This window comes from Alosa alosa, chromosome 1, assembly GCF_017589495.1.
Source record: "Alosa alosa isolate M-15738 ecotype Scorff River chromosome 1, AALO_Geno_1.1, whole genome shotgun sequence".
Taxonomy (NCBI): domain Eukaryota; kingdom Metazoa; phylum Chordata; class Actinopteri; order Clupeiformes; family Clupeidae; genus Alosa; species Alosa alosa.
Window position 1 is genome coordinate 2,259,712 of NC_063189.1, and position 15,871 is coordinate 2,275,582.

Consider the following 15,871-nt stretch of genomic DNA (forward strand, 5'->3'; position numbering starts at 1 on the left):
GTGTGTGTGTGTTTCCGACCGCAGCACGGAACTTCAGACTTAAATAGATGTATTTCCAAGTGATGGATTGAAGCTTTGGTGAAGACTTAATACCAATTGTCGACATGTAAAAATACAGGAGCCAACTTTAGCCCACTGATGGCACAGAGGCTCTGTGGACTCCATGCAAAGTGATTGCTGATTGCCAGAAACCAACCATGAGGTCATCTCACTCATATTTTTAGTGTTCCTGGCTTGGGCTTCCAGTTAAATATATACTTATACCGCCACAAGCGCTGGACAAGAGCTGTTTATTGTACTCCTATGAAAAAGGCTTGATGGTGAGTTGTTTATGACGTGATGCAGTGTACCATAGCAGTGTTGTTGTTGCTCCTAGAATTCTAAACGTGGCGTACTGGTTGTCATTTACTTTCTCTAGTTCTCTCTGTGAATACTGAACGTACTAGTTATCTGAACTAAACACTGCTTGACTGATTATTTCACTGATGCAGTTGTGTGTAAAGTCTATAAAATATAAAGCATGCACTTCTATCTTGTTTTTTGTCTTTTTTTAAAAAAAAAAAAAGTCATTATAAATGTTTGATGGATGTTACTTTTTGAATTCTGATTTCCTGAATAAAAAGAGGTTACTGTGATATTTATGCGTAGCGTATACTTGCATACTACAAATGATCAAACGGAGCCTCGCGTTATGTTGCTTTATTGCTGGGGAACCATCCGAACTCGCGCCCCCCTAAACTCATCCGGTTGGCGCTTATACTAACGGAATGATGTAAGCAGTGCGTGCAAGCTCATGGTAAACATTAACATTTATTCAGTCTACTGGCGTAATCTGAATATTACAGTTACCACAGGAGACGTGAATGTCACGTGGATGCCATGGCAACAATACCTTGCAAAACTACCAGCAGAAGAACTATAATCACTATTAAGAACTGTTCTTAATCAATTATTAATTCACTCTGATTACTGCATGCAAATGAATAGCACTTAAAACTGAATGCATTCAAACTCATTTCAGGGTCGTGTTGAGTTCATGCAACAGTATCCACACACACACACACACACACACACACACACACACACACACACACACACATACACACACACACAAACACACAAACACAGAAATACATACACACACACACACTGCCATAGACACACCCAAACACACATACATTCACACACAAAGAAAAAACACACACACACACACATACATTTGAGAAACACACACACACGCTTACAGCACACACGCACACACACACACATACACGTGCACACAGAGAGAATCACACACATGCACAAACACAAACACACCCACACACACACACAGATTCACTGGTTAATGAATGCCCATGAGCGCATGAGCCTCCTCTCTACGGCCTGCAACTATACGCTCCAACTGAAGAACTGACCACAAAGTGCTGACTCGTACTTCCTCTCAGGATGAGAGCAGTCACATGACAAGGTCAAACTACACTTAGAGGAATGAGGCTTCCACACCAGTGACTTCAAAGGAGAGGTAAGGACAACTTCACTCTGAAAGAAAATCAACAATTATGAAAGCTTGTGGTAGAAAAATGCATATAGGATACAGGTTGAGGGTTTGGGCAGTACGCTGAAGAGAGCCCACGAGTGTAGGGTCATTTGTGGGTGGTTGATAGTTTGTAAACTTGAAATTGTTTAAAAATTGACTTAAACATTTTGATCTTGCACTTTCAGAATACTTGTATAATTGTACTTCTGTCTTCAGAGTACTTGTATAATTGTGAAGAGAAGAGAATTTAGCAACAGCTGAATTGTGTGCTGCTACTACTACTGTGATAGCTATGATAACTACAGTGAGATACAGTTGTATTCTATGTTTGGCTATTACCATTCAGTGAATGTAACCCTTCTCTCTCAAGTAAACATTGACATCCAACACTACCAGTAGCCAGACCCATTATGAGTGTGAGAGCCTTCAGCTGCGTCCTGCTGACGGAGAAGCCAGTGGTGGGCAAAGGAAAGGACAAAGCCGGGATTCAGTGTGTGGAATGGTGCTGCAAAAGCCTCTATATAGGTTTGATTGATGATTTTGATTGATGTCATTTGACCATCTCATTTTAAGACACAATTCAACATACATTGAAACAAACAACAACAACAAAAATGTCGGGATAACACAATAAAACCCTGAGGCTCGTCAGGAGAACACATTAACCCTGAGGCTTGTCAGGAGAACACATTAACCCTGAGGCTTGTCAGGATAACACAATAAAACCCTGAGGCTTATTTTTATTGTGGTCCCATAGGTGGGAAGGACAGCGTGGTCCACCAGCTAAACCTGCCCAGTGCGGTAGCCACCGATGCCCCAAACATCCGGGAGGTGAAGCGGCGTCAGATGGGCCGCAGCGGCCCTGTCTCTCAGCTGAGGGCCATTCCGGTCCTCAACCACCTGCTGGTTCTCTGGGACGGTTCCGTCACTGCCCTGAACATGTTCTCCTTAGAACCTGTCTCGCCGTTAAAGAAGATCCCGAACGTGTCGTGTATGGAAGTGGGCAGCTCTGTGTCCTCGACTCAGCAGGTGTACGTAGAGCTGGTCACAGCCTCCGTAAAGAGGAGGTGGATCAGCGTCCACAGGGTGTACGTGGATAAGTGGGAGTGTGTGAAGCAGCTGCCGCTGGGGCGGGAGCCTCTGGCCCTGGCCGTCAGGGAGCCCTGTGTGTGCGTCGCCACGGCCGACAGGTACATGCTGTGCGACTACGAGAGTGGAAACACACTCGACCTGTTCCAGCACAACCTGGCCAGGCAGAACCTGCTAGTCAAACAGGCAGGGGAAAGGGAGTTCCTGCTCAATGGGCCTGGCTCACTGGGTGAGAAATACATTCATTCATTAGGAAATCAATCAATCAATCAATAAACCAGCCAGTCAAGCAATCTCTATCTGATTGACTCACCTCTGTCTATCCATCTATCTATCTATCAATCAATCAATCTATCTATCATCTATCTACCTATCTATCTACCTATGTATTTATCTATCAATCAATCAATCAATCAATCAATCAATCTATCTATCTATCTATCTATCTATCTATCTATCTATCTATCTATCTATCTATCTATCTATCTATCTATCTATCTATCTACATTCTCTCTTAGTCAAGATTTATATCAGCCTGACAGTATCTCCTCAGTTTAACATGCAGAATCTGTTGGCATGATGACCATCACAAACACCTGACCTGTGGCATCTGGTCTTTCCCCTCAGGCATGTTTGTGATGTCAGATGGCATCTCCCAGCGTCCTCCAGTGCCATGGCCGGCGGGCATCCTGGACGCGGCCGTGTGCCACCCCTACACCCTGGTGCTGCAGGACCAGGCACAGACCGTGCATGTTTACAGCACGCTGGACCAGCAGCTCAAGCAGGTCATCCCCATACCCAAGGCAGCGACACTGACCCCCACCACAGGTGCCTCTTGACCACTGGCACACTCTCACATGTTGCCATACAGCATGTAGCGATAGATAGAGGTCCTTGTGGGTTCAGATATCATGGAAATGTATAGAATGTGTTTATTGTAATATATAGCTTGTAGCAATAGATAGGTCCTTGGGGGTTCAGTAATCATGGAAATGTATACAATGTGTGCATTGTAATATGTAGCTTGTAGTGACAGATAGGTCCTTCTGGGTTCAGTTATCTTCATGATTCCATAGAACATAGAACTTCACACACCAGACCAGACAGTCGTCAGTAGAAGACAACAGTTGCTTGACCGTTAGTATACACAGCTATAAACATCATACAGCAGACAGTCGTCATTAGCAGACAACAGTTGCTTGACTGTAGTATGCACACATAGTTCACACAGCTATGAACATCACACAGCAGTGGCAGACAGTGCTCACAGGCATCCAAGCAATGGAAGGGTTCTCGGCGGGGTGTGGTGCTAAAGTGCCACTATGGCTACAGGTACCAGACTTTTGCCAAAGCAAGCCCTGCTGCACCTCAGGGACCTGTGGCCGTGCCCAGAGCGCAAGATGAGGAAGTGGCGGTCCAGTGGGGGTGTGTTGTCCTGGGTGCAGTCCAGTGTGTGTGTGTGTGTGTGTGTGTGATGACCAGGCAAATGAACAATGAGAGATTGGGTGGTCCCTGGGGAGACTTGTCATCCTGGCAGCAGCGTGGGAAATGTGTGTGTTAGTTTTGTACAGTTTGTGACAGAGAGTAAAGTGTTGAAAAAAACAGGTGGGAGCAATAGAAACAGGGTAGGGGAAGTAGAAACATAATTGGGGCAGGTGGGGCAGTAGAGCAGAAATTAGCAAAGAAAAAAATTATTAGAAGCAGGTGGGGCAGTAAGCAGGGTGGGGCATGATAGAGCAAGGTGGGAGCAGTAAAACAGAATTGGAACGGCAGATGGGGCAGTAAAACAGGATGGGGCAGGTGGGCAGTAGAAGCAGGGTGGGGGCAATAAACAGGCTAGGGCAGGAGGGGGAACAAGAAACAAGTGGGAGCAATAGAAACATGGTTAAGAGCAGGTGGTGCAATGAAACAGGAGGTGGAACGAAATAGAAACAGGGTGGGGCAAAGTGGGGCAATAAGCAATGGGGGGCAATAAACAAGGTGCAATGCATGGGTAAAGCAGGCTGGGGCAGTAGAAACAAAGGCTGGGGCAGGTGGGGCAGTAGAGCAGGGTGGGGCAGCAGAGCAGGGTGGGGCAGTAGAGCAGGCTGGGGCAGTAGAGCAGGCTGGGGCAGGTGGGGCAGTAGAGCAGGGTGGGGCAGTAGAGCAGGGTGGGGCAGTAGAGCAGGCTGGGGCAGGTGGGCAGTAGAGCAGGGTGGGGCAGGGGATCTATGGGTGAAGACTGTAACTGTGGGACTGTGAGGATTGCACTGGTATCTATATAAATATGCCACTCTCGTTTTCTTCCTGTGGATGACAACTTCCTGTGCATGAAATGTCCAAGTCATATGTTTATGATGAAATAACAAGTATAATATGTGTGATATAATGTTTGTAATCCAGGATGCAAACTAAGATACGGATTAAACTAGTGAACTAACAGTGGAAAGATTGTGTATGGAATGTGAATGAAATGTATACTGTATAAACACACTGTATATGCCTATAGAAGATTTTCTGCTTGCAATAAGACTCAATGTATATTACAGTAAGTGGCTTCAGGTACTTCACACCAGCGATTCCAGTTCCCAGCATGCTGTGCGCTCTCAGTAGTGCACCAGTAGTGCACCAGTAGTGCACCTTGCTCAATATGAGTCCCAGCGCACCCTGTAATTGGAGCTCCTTACGCGCTCATTTCCAAAAGCTATTTTCTTGGTAATGTGAACTCCTAATGAGGATAATGATGGTGCTGATGATAATGATGATGATTATCTTTAAGTGCGACCATTTTTAAAAAAGACTCTGACGGCCAACAGAGTCACGTACAACTCTGCACACTTTTCAAAATAAAGAAATAACAGGCTTCCTCCGCACTTCTCTCCACCCCAACACTCCTCTGTTCTTCTCTCCTCTCCTCCTCTATCCTCCTGCTTTTCCTGTCTTCCTCCTCTCCTTCCCAGAGGGGGTGTTTGTCACCGCGGAGAGGGAGATTTACTGCCTGCGTCCATGTGCCCTTGAGGATCAGATCGAGGCTCTGATGGCGGAGGAGAGGATGGACCAGGCTCTGGTCCTGCTGGACGGTGTTAGAGAGCTCCTGCCACAGCACTCATACCAGGTAAAGAAAAGACACCAGCGAAGGACACAGTGAACACACAGGCATCGCTCTTCACCCACACCAGACCTGTTCTGAGGTCAGCACTGGACTCAGTGAACACACAGGCATCGCTCTTCACCCACACCAGACCTGTTCTGAGGTCAGCACTGGACTCAGTGAACACACAGGCATCGCTCTTCACCCACACCAGACCTGTTCTGAGGTCAGCACTGGACTTCAACTTTGATCTGTTTTCCTAACGGTCGCAAATGCGACTACCAACACCAAAGACATGGTACTCAAGTTTGATACCCAAGGAGCATGAAAATGAAAAATAAGATTGGAAATAAAATAAATTAATAAAGTAATTAAGTAAATAGAATGGGGGGGGGGGGGCAACTACCTCAACATATGCGCTTATAAGAGTTGTGTTGAACACTACCTTAACATATGTGCTTATAAAAGAGTTGTGTTGAACACTACCTTAACATATGCGCTTATAAAAGAGTTGTGTTGAACACTACCTTAACATATGTGCTTATAAAAGAGTTGTGTTGAACACTACCTTAACATATGCGCTTATAAAAGAGTTGTGTTGAACACTACCTTAACATATGTGCTTATGAAAGAATTGTGTTGAACAAAAGCACCTGTTATATGTGTGAAATCTGACTAAGATGAGAGCCAGACTTGTCCTGTGTCTGTGTCGGCTGTTCGTCTGTCTTTTCTCACGGTCTGAAATTATGCAAATGCAGATGATGCAAATCATGTTACCAGCATTAACCTTTAAAATGATCCAATCAGACAGACCCACAGCTATTGCGCTAAGATAGATGAGTGTTGTCTGACACAAGCACACACACACACACACACACACACACACATACACATACATTACAAGCATTACAATAGCATTTTGATGGGATGTATGTTAGCCGTGTTCTTAAGCCCACCATGGAGTCATTGTGTCTACGGGGGGTAAGCGGCTCTCTCATTTGAGCTGATTACACGACGTGTTCACGGGATACACCCACCAGATGTGACACACCGTTCAAATCTGATCAGGCGGGAGGGGAAAAAAATGTAGGTTAGAAATGATTAGGACAACAGCTGTTTCTGCGGCGGCAACCTGGCCCAGACGAGGCTCAGACTCGGGCCGTAAGTGGCACGCAGAAACAGCCGATGTGATGACAGCGGTATCAGCGCAGCGCTATTGGCTTACTACAAACGTTGTGTATGACCTGCATCCTCCTGGGATGACATTTCGGGTTTTATATGCCAGCTAGAGCATAGCACTGTAAGTAATGTGTTAACAACAACAGCAACAATAATAAGGTCACATGGGGTCAAGAGTTTCACTGGTTAAGTCATGCGTTGACAACCACAACACAAAGGTCAACGGGCAATATCCAAGATCCCAGTTATTGCACAGGAATTACATGTGTTTTTAAGAGGCAGCCACATATTTTTATGTCCACGACCCTAATGCCCTAAGGGCCAAATAAAATAACCATGAACACACACACTGAGGATGATGATGTATGTCTGTACTCTGCAGTCACTGTGGATAGAAGTAAAGCAACACAATTCGGTACTGTGGAGGTCGTTCCCTCTGGCTTGCCGGATCACCAGGTTGACTCTGGTCAGTGGCACGCTCATGTATATATTCAGTTCTCCCGTAGGGAGGAAGTCTGGCGTTAAGTAATTCAGATAGAGGTTACAGCTGTTAATCTGGTGCTGTGTTATTGAGGTAGGACTAATATTTTAATCCCACAGTCTTTTTGCCCTCAGGGTTGAAGGGTGAGTTGCCTTGTGTGGGCCAACACTCACTTTATAATCCAAGACTTATATTTCCCCATTCATTATTCATGACTTACAGGACCTAAGGAAGAACATTTCCTGCATGTTGGGATTAATGCACTTCTACCAGGAGAGTTTCAAAGAGGCCAAAGGACTCCTGATGTAAGTTCTTTTGAACCAGTGCTTTAATCATTTATACATTACTGAAATGTAGAATCTTGCTATTATGAATTGACCACAGATGTGATGTTTCATTCATTTTTTTACATGTACAATTATTCAGACTGATTGAAATGTAAATATCTAGTTTTATCCATCATGAATGGAGCCATATTATGCTTCAGTAAAGCAATATCCTCCTACTACTTCCAAATGCTAGTTGCAAAAATAAAAGGATATAGACATGAAATATACTGTAAACAAAACTAATGTTCATTTTGTAAATTGGTGCATCATCATTGACTGCCTCAGTCAAACCTTTCTGTAATGAAGTAAGTTATTCCTGTATTCTGCTGTCGTCCAGAGACGGTGACTTGGACCCGCGGGAAATCATCCGTCTGTACCCAGAGGTCAGCGACGTCTGTGGGGACTTCGACAGCCAGCTGCCGTCCGTCAGCACCAGCAGAGACCTGCGCCTCATGAGCACGGAGGACCAGGCCTCATTTCACCGCTTCCTCCACTTCCTGGGCGACTTCCTGTGGGCGGTCAGAGGGACCACTCAGGGTCTGTCGTGTCGCTCGGACGTCGACTCCGCACTCCTGAAAGTCTACTTGCAGTTGGGGGAGAGTGAGAGGCTCGGTCAGATGGTGACCTCTCCCAATGACTGCCATCTTGACCTGAGTGCATCTGACCTGAGACAGCACAAAAGGTCAGAGATGCTTATTCATTTTCTTTGAAAAGCAACACAATTTTGCCTAAGCTTATTAGGGGCCAAGTACAAATTAAGTGCAAAGCAAAGTTCTCATGCTTGAAACACAACTGTCATGTGGCATATGGAAGCATTGAGATGACTCATCAATGTTTGCACTTCAATAACTTGCCCATGGTGTTAAACTAGCAAATAGATTTTGTCTGGTCACTAAAGTAGCACTTCAATAACTTGCCCATGGTGTTGAACTAGCAAATAGATTTTGTCTGGTCACTAAAGTAGCACTTCAATAACTTGCCCATGGTGTTGAACTAGCAAATAGATTTTGTCTGGTCACTAAAGTAGCACTTCAATAACTTGCCCATGGTGTTGAACTAGCAAATAGATTTTGTCTGGTCACTAAAGTAGCACTTCAATAACTTGCCCATGGTGTTGAACTAGCAAATAGATTTTTTTTTTGTCTGGTCACTAAAGTAGCACTTCAATAACTTGCCCATGGTGTTGAACTAGCAAATAGATTTTGTCTGGTCACTAAAGTAGCACTTCAATAACTTGCCCATGGTGTTGAACTAGCAAATAGATTTTGTCTGGTCACTAAAGTAGCACTTCAATAACTTGCCCATGGTGTTGAACTAGCAAATAGATTTTGTCTGGTCACTAAAAGCACTTCAATAAGCATGGTGTTGAACTTCAGATTTTGTCTGGTCACTAAAGCAGCACTTCAATAACTTGCCCATGGTGTTGAACTAGCAAATAGATTTTGTCTGGTCACTAAAGTAGCACTTCAATAACTTGCCCATGGTGTTGAACTAGCAAATAGATTTTTGTCTGGTCAAACTAACTTCAATAGCATGGTGTTCAAATAGATTTTGTCTGGTTAAAGCAGCACTTCAATAATTTGCCCATGGTGTTGAACTAGCAAAAATAGATTTTGTCTGGTCACTAAAGTAGCACTTCAATAACTTGCCCATGGTGTTGAACTAGCAAATAGATGTTGTCTGGTCACTAAAGTAGCACTTCAATAACTTGCCCATGGTGTTGAACTAGCAAATAGATTTTGTCTGGTCACTAAAGTAGCTTTAGTGGGACTGTAGACTTTGCACTTCGCTCATCGTGCAGACTAGGGCGCTAGCATCTAGGTGTTAATTAATGGTGTGAATAGGGAAGAATGGACAGCTTCATTTGTTGACCAAATCAGTCACATTATGAATGCCACTTAATTCACCGTAATTCTCTTCATGCAGATTCTTTGCCCTTGGACTGCTCTACCAGAGCCACGGTCAACATTTCAGTGCGATTCAGGTAGCGATTTAGCCCGATGATTCATCCGCTTGGCTAAAATTGACTCAATGACTTGTGGAGGAAAAGAGTGCCAGCGACACAACGGTGTCTTTGTCTCCGCAGACGTGGGTGAGAATGGCCGAAGGGCAGTATGATGACAGCTCTCGGACAGCGGCCGACGCGTACGAGCACATCCTGAGTACACTGAGACAGCTGGACGACAGAGACACCTTCTGGAGCTTTGCGGATTGGGCCGTGCAGAGAGATCAAGAGGTATTCACACACACACACACACACACACACACATTTCTCCTGCCCTGCACATCTGCAGAGGGTAGAGGGCAGAATTGTACAGCGAAACAGTGTGCTGAGAGCTGAGATGGATCCTAAGGACTAACACAGGAGCTCAGAGGGCAACTCAGGCACAAAAGAAAGAAAATACGGCAATGAGGGTACGAACAAGTGAACACTGAATAAACAGGAACTAGATCAGTCCTGTACATCCTCTCCCGCTTGTCAGTTTGTGTCCATCTCCTACTCCACCCCTTACTCTTGCAACTTTGTGTATGCTTGTATGTGCGTGACTGTGTGTGCATGACTGTGTGTGTGTGTGTGTGTGTGTGTGTGTGTATGTAATGGCACCATAATGACAATTGTCATCATGATACAGTATATTATGCTGCAACAGCAAGAACATCAACAAAAGTGGCAGTGTTAAATGAACGAGTGTTGAAGTAAAGGGTTAGCCAGTGGTTTTACATGCATTAGCAGCCTATTCTGAGAGTGACCAGTGATTTTGTGTGTGTCATTTTCACGTGAAGGCAGGAGTCCAAATCTTCATGCAGGACACTGAAAGACCCATCCCATCCTGTCACGCGGACGAGGTCATCCCTTTTTTACAAAAGTATCCCGTGTCTTCACTGATGTATCTGGAATATTTGGTTGGAGTATTAAAAAGCAAGGTCGGTACTAAAGCCCTGGCATGCACGCTTAATGCCGTAATGCTTTAATACTACAAGGCCTTGATGAGATTTAGCGGGGTATTTAGCGGGGTATTCAGAGGGAAGGGGGCAAACTCCTGGGTGTCCCTGACACGATGGGCTCTGATGAAATGGTCTCTTGGCAGGAGGAGAGCCATCACACCCTCCTGGCGCTGGCGTACATCGCCCGGATTCTCCAGCGCAGCCCCGGAGAGGTGGACGCATCGGCCGGCGAAGACATCAGACGCAAGCTGCAGCAGCTCCTGTGGCTATCTGCTCACTGTGACACGGTCGCTGTGCACGGTCAGTGACTCCCGTGATGGTCAACACACTGGAATCCTAATTCACTCACTGTGACGCAGTCGCTGTGCACGGTCAGTGACTCCCGTGATGGTCAACACACTAGAATCCTGATTCACTCACGGTCGTCCTGGGGGGTTGGGGTTGGGGTTGGGGTCTGGGTCGGTCCTGGGTGGATTGGGGTTGGGGTTGGGGTCTGGGTCGGTCCTGGGTGGATTGGGGTTGGGGTTGGGGTCTGGGTCGGTCCAGAAGCATCTGCTGTAGCAGCTGGCCCAGAGGGATGCAGCCGCTAGGCACGGTCAGTGGGTTTCGTTATGATTAGCGCACAGTTCTCACAACCCAGCCGCTAGGCACGGTCAGTGGGTTTCGTTATGATTAGCGCACAGTTCTCATAACCCATCCAGGTTGTTTTAGGTGGGTTAGGATTAGGTTAGGATTAGGGTTTTAGGTCCACCCTGCAGCAGCTTCTGTGGCAGTCGACTCGCTGTGATGACGACGCTCTTAACGGTCACTGAATCCTGACGTGATGAACACACACTTTGGTAATCCAGTGTGGTCATCCAAGGTGACAGAGCGTTGACATTTAAAGGACACCTATGTTTTATTTATTGCTCTTTTGTGTTGCTTTCTCAGCTAAAAACCGGGTAAATTATAGATGCACCAGACTGTGTTTGTGTGTCTGGCCTGGTCAGTATGGAACATTTCTGGGCATGGATGTCATGGATGGCAGACTGTGTGTGTGTGTGTGTGTGCGTGTGCATGTGCATGTATGTGAAAGAAGACTGAGACTGTGTGTGTGTGTTTTGTGTGTGTGTGTGTGTGTGTGTGTGTGTGTGTGTGTGTGTGCGTGTGCATGCATGTGAAAGAAGACTGAGACTGTGTGTGTGTATGTGTGTGTGTGTGTGTGTGTGTGTGTGTGTGTGTGTGTGTGTGTGTGTGTGTGTGTGTGTGTGTGTGTGTGCGTCTGGACATCCTGTTTCATATTATGATGATCATCTCCAAACCGGTTAATGGCAGATGGTGTTCAATCTGTCAATGAATATCCCCCTGGAGTGAAATCTGTGATCACACCTTAAAAGCAGCCTTCACCAACCACAAATGCTCTTTTCTTCCACTCCAAAACAAATTGATGGGAAAAATACAGTAGGTACACCATAAAACAGAAACGATATTTAATTGTTGATTTGCTAAACATCCTTGAGAGCCTAGATCTCTGTGTACATGTTGACTGTCATTTGTCTATGTTGTTGACATCATAGCCATCATCACTAACACATATCCTGCATCTGTATGGCAGATAAAATTGCATCCACAAATTTACACATGGAGAAAGTGATCCTGCTTGGGAAGACTGGGGAGCATAAGAGGGCCCTGCAGATCTTAGTCCATGAGGAGAAGGACAAGCAGGCAGCCGTGGACTACTGTTGGAGGACCTCTGCTGGCCGCGAGCGGGACTTCAGGCAGAGGCTTTTCCTCTCGCTGCTGCAGATCTACCTGGACTCCACGGCAGCAGAGGGCGCTGCAGCAGACCTGCTGAACCGTCACGCCAGGGCGTTTGACGCGGCCGCCGTGCTGCAGGCGCTGCCAGCGGCCTGGTCCGTGCAGATGGTGGGGAGCTTCCTCCAGGAGGCGCTAAGGAGCGCGTTCCACCAGAGGAGGATGAGGCAGGTGGAGGCGGCCCTGACCACCGCAGAGCAGTGCAGGGTCACATCCACACGGGTGAGCAGAGCTAGTAAAGCACGCTGTAGCTCTCTTTTCAAATGCAATTCAAATGAGATTCCCAAAACAGTGACGTTTTGAGTTTTATGCTTCGCTGCAGACTGAAGAAGTTTAAAGAAGACAATACAGTTCAAGACGTGACTATTTTGGGAATCTCATCTTGAAATTGTATTGAAAGAGAGCTACAGTCAAGGTCTTGGGTCCAGCAGCATCTACACTGTGTGATTTGTGTACCGCTTTGACGATTTGTTGAATTAAGCAAAGCAGAAGCAAAGGGAATGAGGTCTTGTCCACATGAACGAATATGCAAAAACAGCCATGGAAGGCTGTCAAGAACATGTCAATCAAACAGACAGTGAGTGACATTAGGCCGGAAGAGATGAAAGGCCAAAACACATTGGAAAAGCTATGTGCTCATAAATACCCAGGTTTGTGTGGACAAGGCATGAAGAATGGAAAGGTTCCGACTTCAATAGAGCTAGAATTTCCCAATGGGGATCAATAAAGTTTCTATCTATCTTTCTATCTAGAATAGAACATAGGGGGGAAAATCCTACTAGTTAAAAGATCCTGTGTGTTTTCTACCTAGAAACCTTTAGAAACCTCGTTCTTTATCAAAGACCATTCATCACATTTGCAGTTTCACAATTTGTTCCCTTTTTTGTCAGTAACTACTGTAGTTTGTGTAAAGAAACATCACCACAGAACCATTCACCTTTAAAGTGCTAATGAACTTTAAGTATATTTAACATATGGCTTCACAACTCTGGAACTAAAATCACAAACCATGTGTGTATGTGGATCTGGTCTGCTATTTTCAACCTCTGTTCACCTGTCACCAGACCACACAAGGGCACATCTAACAAACTGACCGCCTAAGATGTACAGTACAGCAGTTTACCACCACGGTACACAAGCCCAATTAAGAAAGTGTCAGAGTAGTGGATACAGTTCTTAAACTGTCGGTAAAACCACACAAGTCCACAAGGTGCGGTGTTGTACCTTTTTTTAAAACCACACAAGTCCACAAGGTGAGGTGTTGTTGTACCTTTTTCTATCCTTCAAGTTTCCAGACAGGAGGCATTTTTGTTGTTGTGTTTCACTGTTGGTGCACACAGAAAAGTCTGTGTTTGGATTAGCTGTTGAGACTTGACTCTGTGGGTCCACTGACACTTCTGATGCTGAAGGCAAAACACCACTGATGACTCTGTCCCCTCTCTGTCTCTCCTCAGACTGAGGCTGCAAACAGGATGATCAAACTGGAACGTGGCACCAGGTGCCAGGTCTGCCAGCGTCTACTCGCACGACCCGAGTTTGTCTTCATGCCAACGGGCGAGATCGCCCACCTCCACTGCACCACGGGTGGCAAAGGTGCCCCTGGCACCGTCATAACAACATCATAACGTCTCGCAAAGGCATGGGTCCTAAACAAAGGCTGAAGGGCACAAAGCTGACCCTACTCCAAAAGCCTACATCTATGTCAGTCTCCAAAGACCTACATCTCTGTCAGTCTCCAAAGGCCTACATGTCTATCAGACTCCAAAGGCCTACATGTCTATCAGACTCCAAAGGCCTACATCTCTATCTGACTCCAAAGGCCTACATCTATTAGACTCCAAAGGTCTATATCTCTATCAGACATCAGTCCACAGGCCAGGCTTTTAGCGACTTAAAAACACTAGTCAGGAATTGAACTCAGGTCGACCACGTCCCCCAAGCAGTGATATTTATTTTACTGCTGCAACTCCGTGCTCACTACTTATTCTGGGGGGGCAAGTGAGGGGGTGGGGATATCGCTCCAAATGCCCACTCTCATCTTCAATCTTTCTGTAAATGGCTGCATAATTAGAGTAACAATATGGAAACTATCTGTGAAATGATACATGGCACAAGGCAATGAGCTCTTGAATTGTGTGTATTGTACATGGGTACGCACTGTGCAATGAGCTCTTGAACTGTGTGAATAGTCTACATGGGTACACACTGTGCAATGAGCTCTTGAACTGTGTGAATAGTCTACATGGGTACACACTGTGCAATGAGCTCTTGAACTGTGTGAATAGTCTACATGGGTACACACTGTGCAATGAGCTCTTGAACTGTGTGTATTGTACATGGGTACACACTTTGCGTGCTCTTGTCTCTTTTTCCGCAGTGGCCTCTTAACGGTTCGCTCGTAAGTTCTTTTAGTGGCCGCTGGGCTGACGTCAGCACAAGGGGGCGCCCAGGGCATGGCCCCCCCGCATGTCTCGTCCGGCTCGTTCGGAGCCAATAACAGTGCAGCTCCGGCGCTCAGCCCGCACTCACCAGCGGCACACGAGTGAGAAGAAGAGAGGCTTTGCAGGGGACCAAACACACCGCTTCGTTTTAATTAGCGACTTTATGGCCAACTTGGCAGCTCTGAAGATGTGTGTGTGTGTGTGAGAGAGAGATTGAGTGGCTGTGTGTGTGTGTGTGAGATTGAGTGGCTGTGTGTGTGAGAGAGAGAGAGAGAGTGAGTGGGTGTGTGTGTGTGTGTGAGATTGAGTGGCTGTGTGTGTGAGAGAGAGAGAGTGGGTATGTGTGTGTGTGTGTGAAAGAGAGTGAGTGGGTATGTGTGTGTAAGACAGAGTGAGTGGCTTTGTGTGTGTGAGAGAGTGAAAGGGAGTGGATATGTGTGTGTGTGTGTGTGTGAGAGAGTGTGTGGCTGTGTGCTAGGGGCTAAGGGCACCAGGCCCACGGCCCGGCCCCATATTTGGCTGTCACTCCAGGGCACCTGAACTGGATTCTGGACCCGATCCAAGACTGCTGCCTGCGGTCCGACAGATGCACCACTCAGACTCCCAGAGGACATACTCATGGAGAGTTTTTTCACCCAGCAATGCCACAGTCTAGTCTGACAGGAAAATCCTGGTTATTTTACACACACACACACACACACACACACACACACACACGCACACACACGCACACACGCACACCGCACACGCCGCCACGCATCGCAAGACGCACACACACACACACACACACACACACACACACACACACACACACACACACACACGCACACACACACACGCGCACAAACACACACATACCCACTCACTCTCTCTCACACACACACACACGCGTGCACACACACTCACAGGTTACCCGTGCAAGTCATGTGCCTGTCTCCATCAGGTGGCTGAAAATAAACGGAAGACCAAATCCTTTTCAGCCCCTCACAGTCTTAATTTGCCCTG

At 46.3% G+C, this 15,871-nt stretch overlaps 1 protein-coding gene across 1 annotated transcript; it reads left to right on the forward strand.

The window, feature by feature from the left end:
* Positions 1–1,494: 1,494 nt before the first annotated feature.
* si:ch211-266g18.9 (transforming growth factor-beta receptor-associated protein 1) lies at positions 1,495–15,124 on the forward strand. Its single transcript, XM_048228609.1, has 13 exons — positions 1,495–1,522; positions 1,908–2,062; positions 2,295–2,855; positions 3,254–3,454; positions 5,566–5,720; positions 7,579–7,661; positions 8,023–8,367; positions 9,612–9,669; positions 9,772–9,921; positions 10,470–10,610; positions 10,775–10,931; positions 12,226–12,647; positions 13,880–15,124. The coding sequence occupies exons 2-13, from the start codon at positions 1,948–1,950 to the stop codon at positions 14,048–14,050; spliced, it is 2,559 nt and encodes an 852-aa protein (XP_048084566.1). The 5' UTR covers positions 1,495–1,522; positions 1,908–1,947; the 3' UTR covers positions 14,051–15,124.
* The last annotated feature ends 747 nt before the right edge of the window (positions 15,125–15,871 follow it).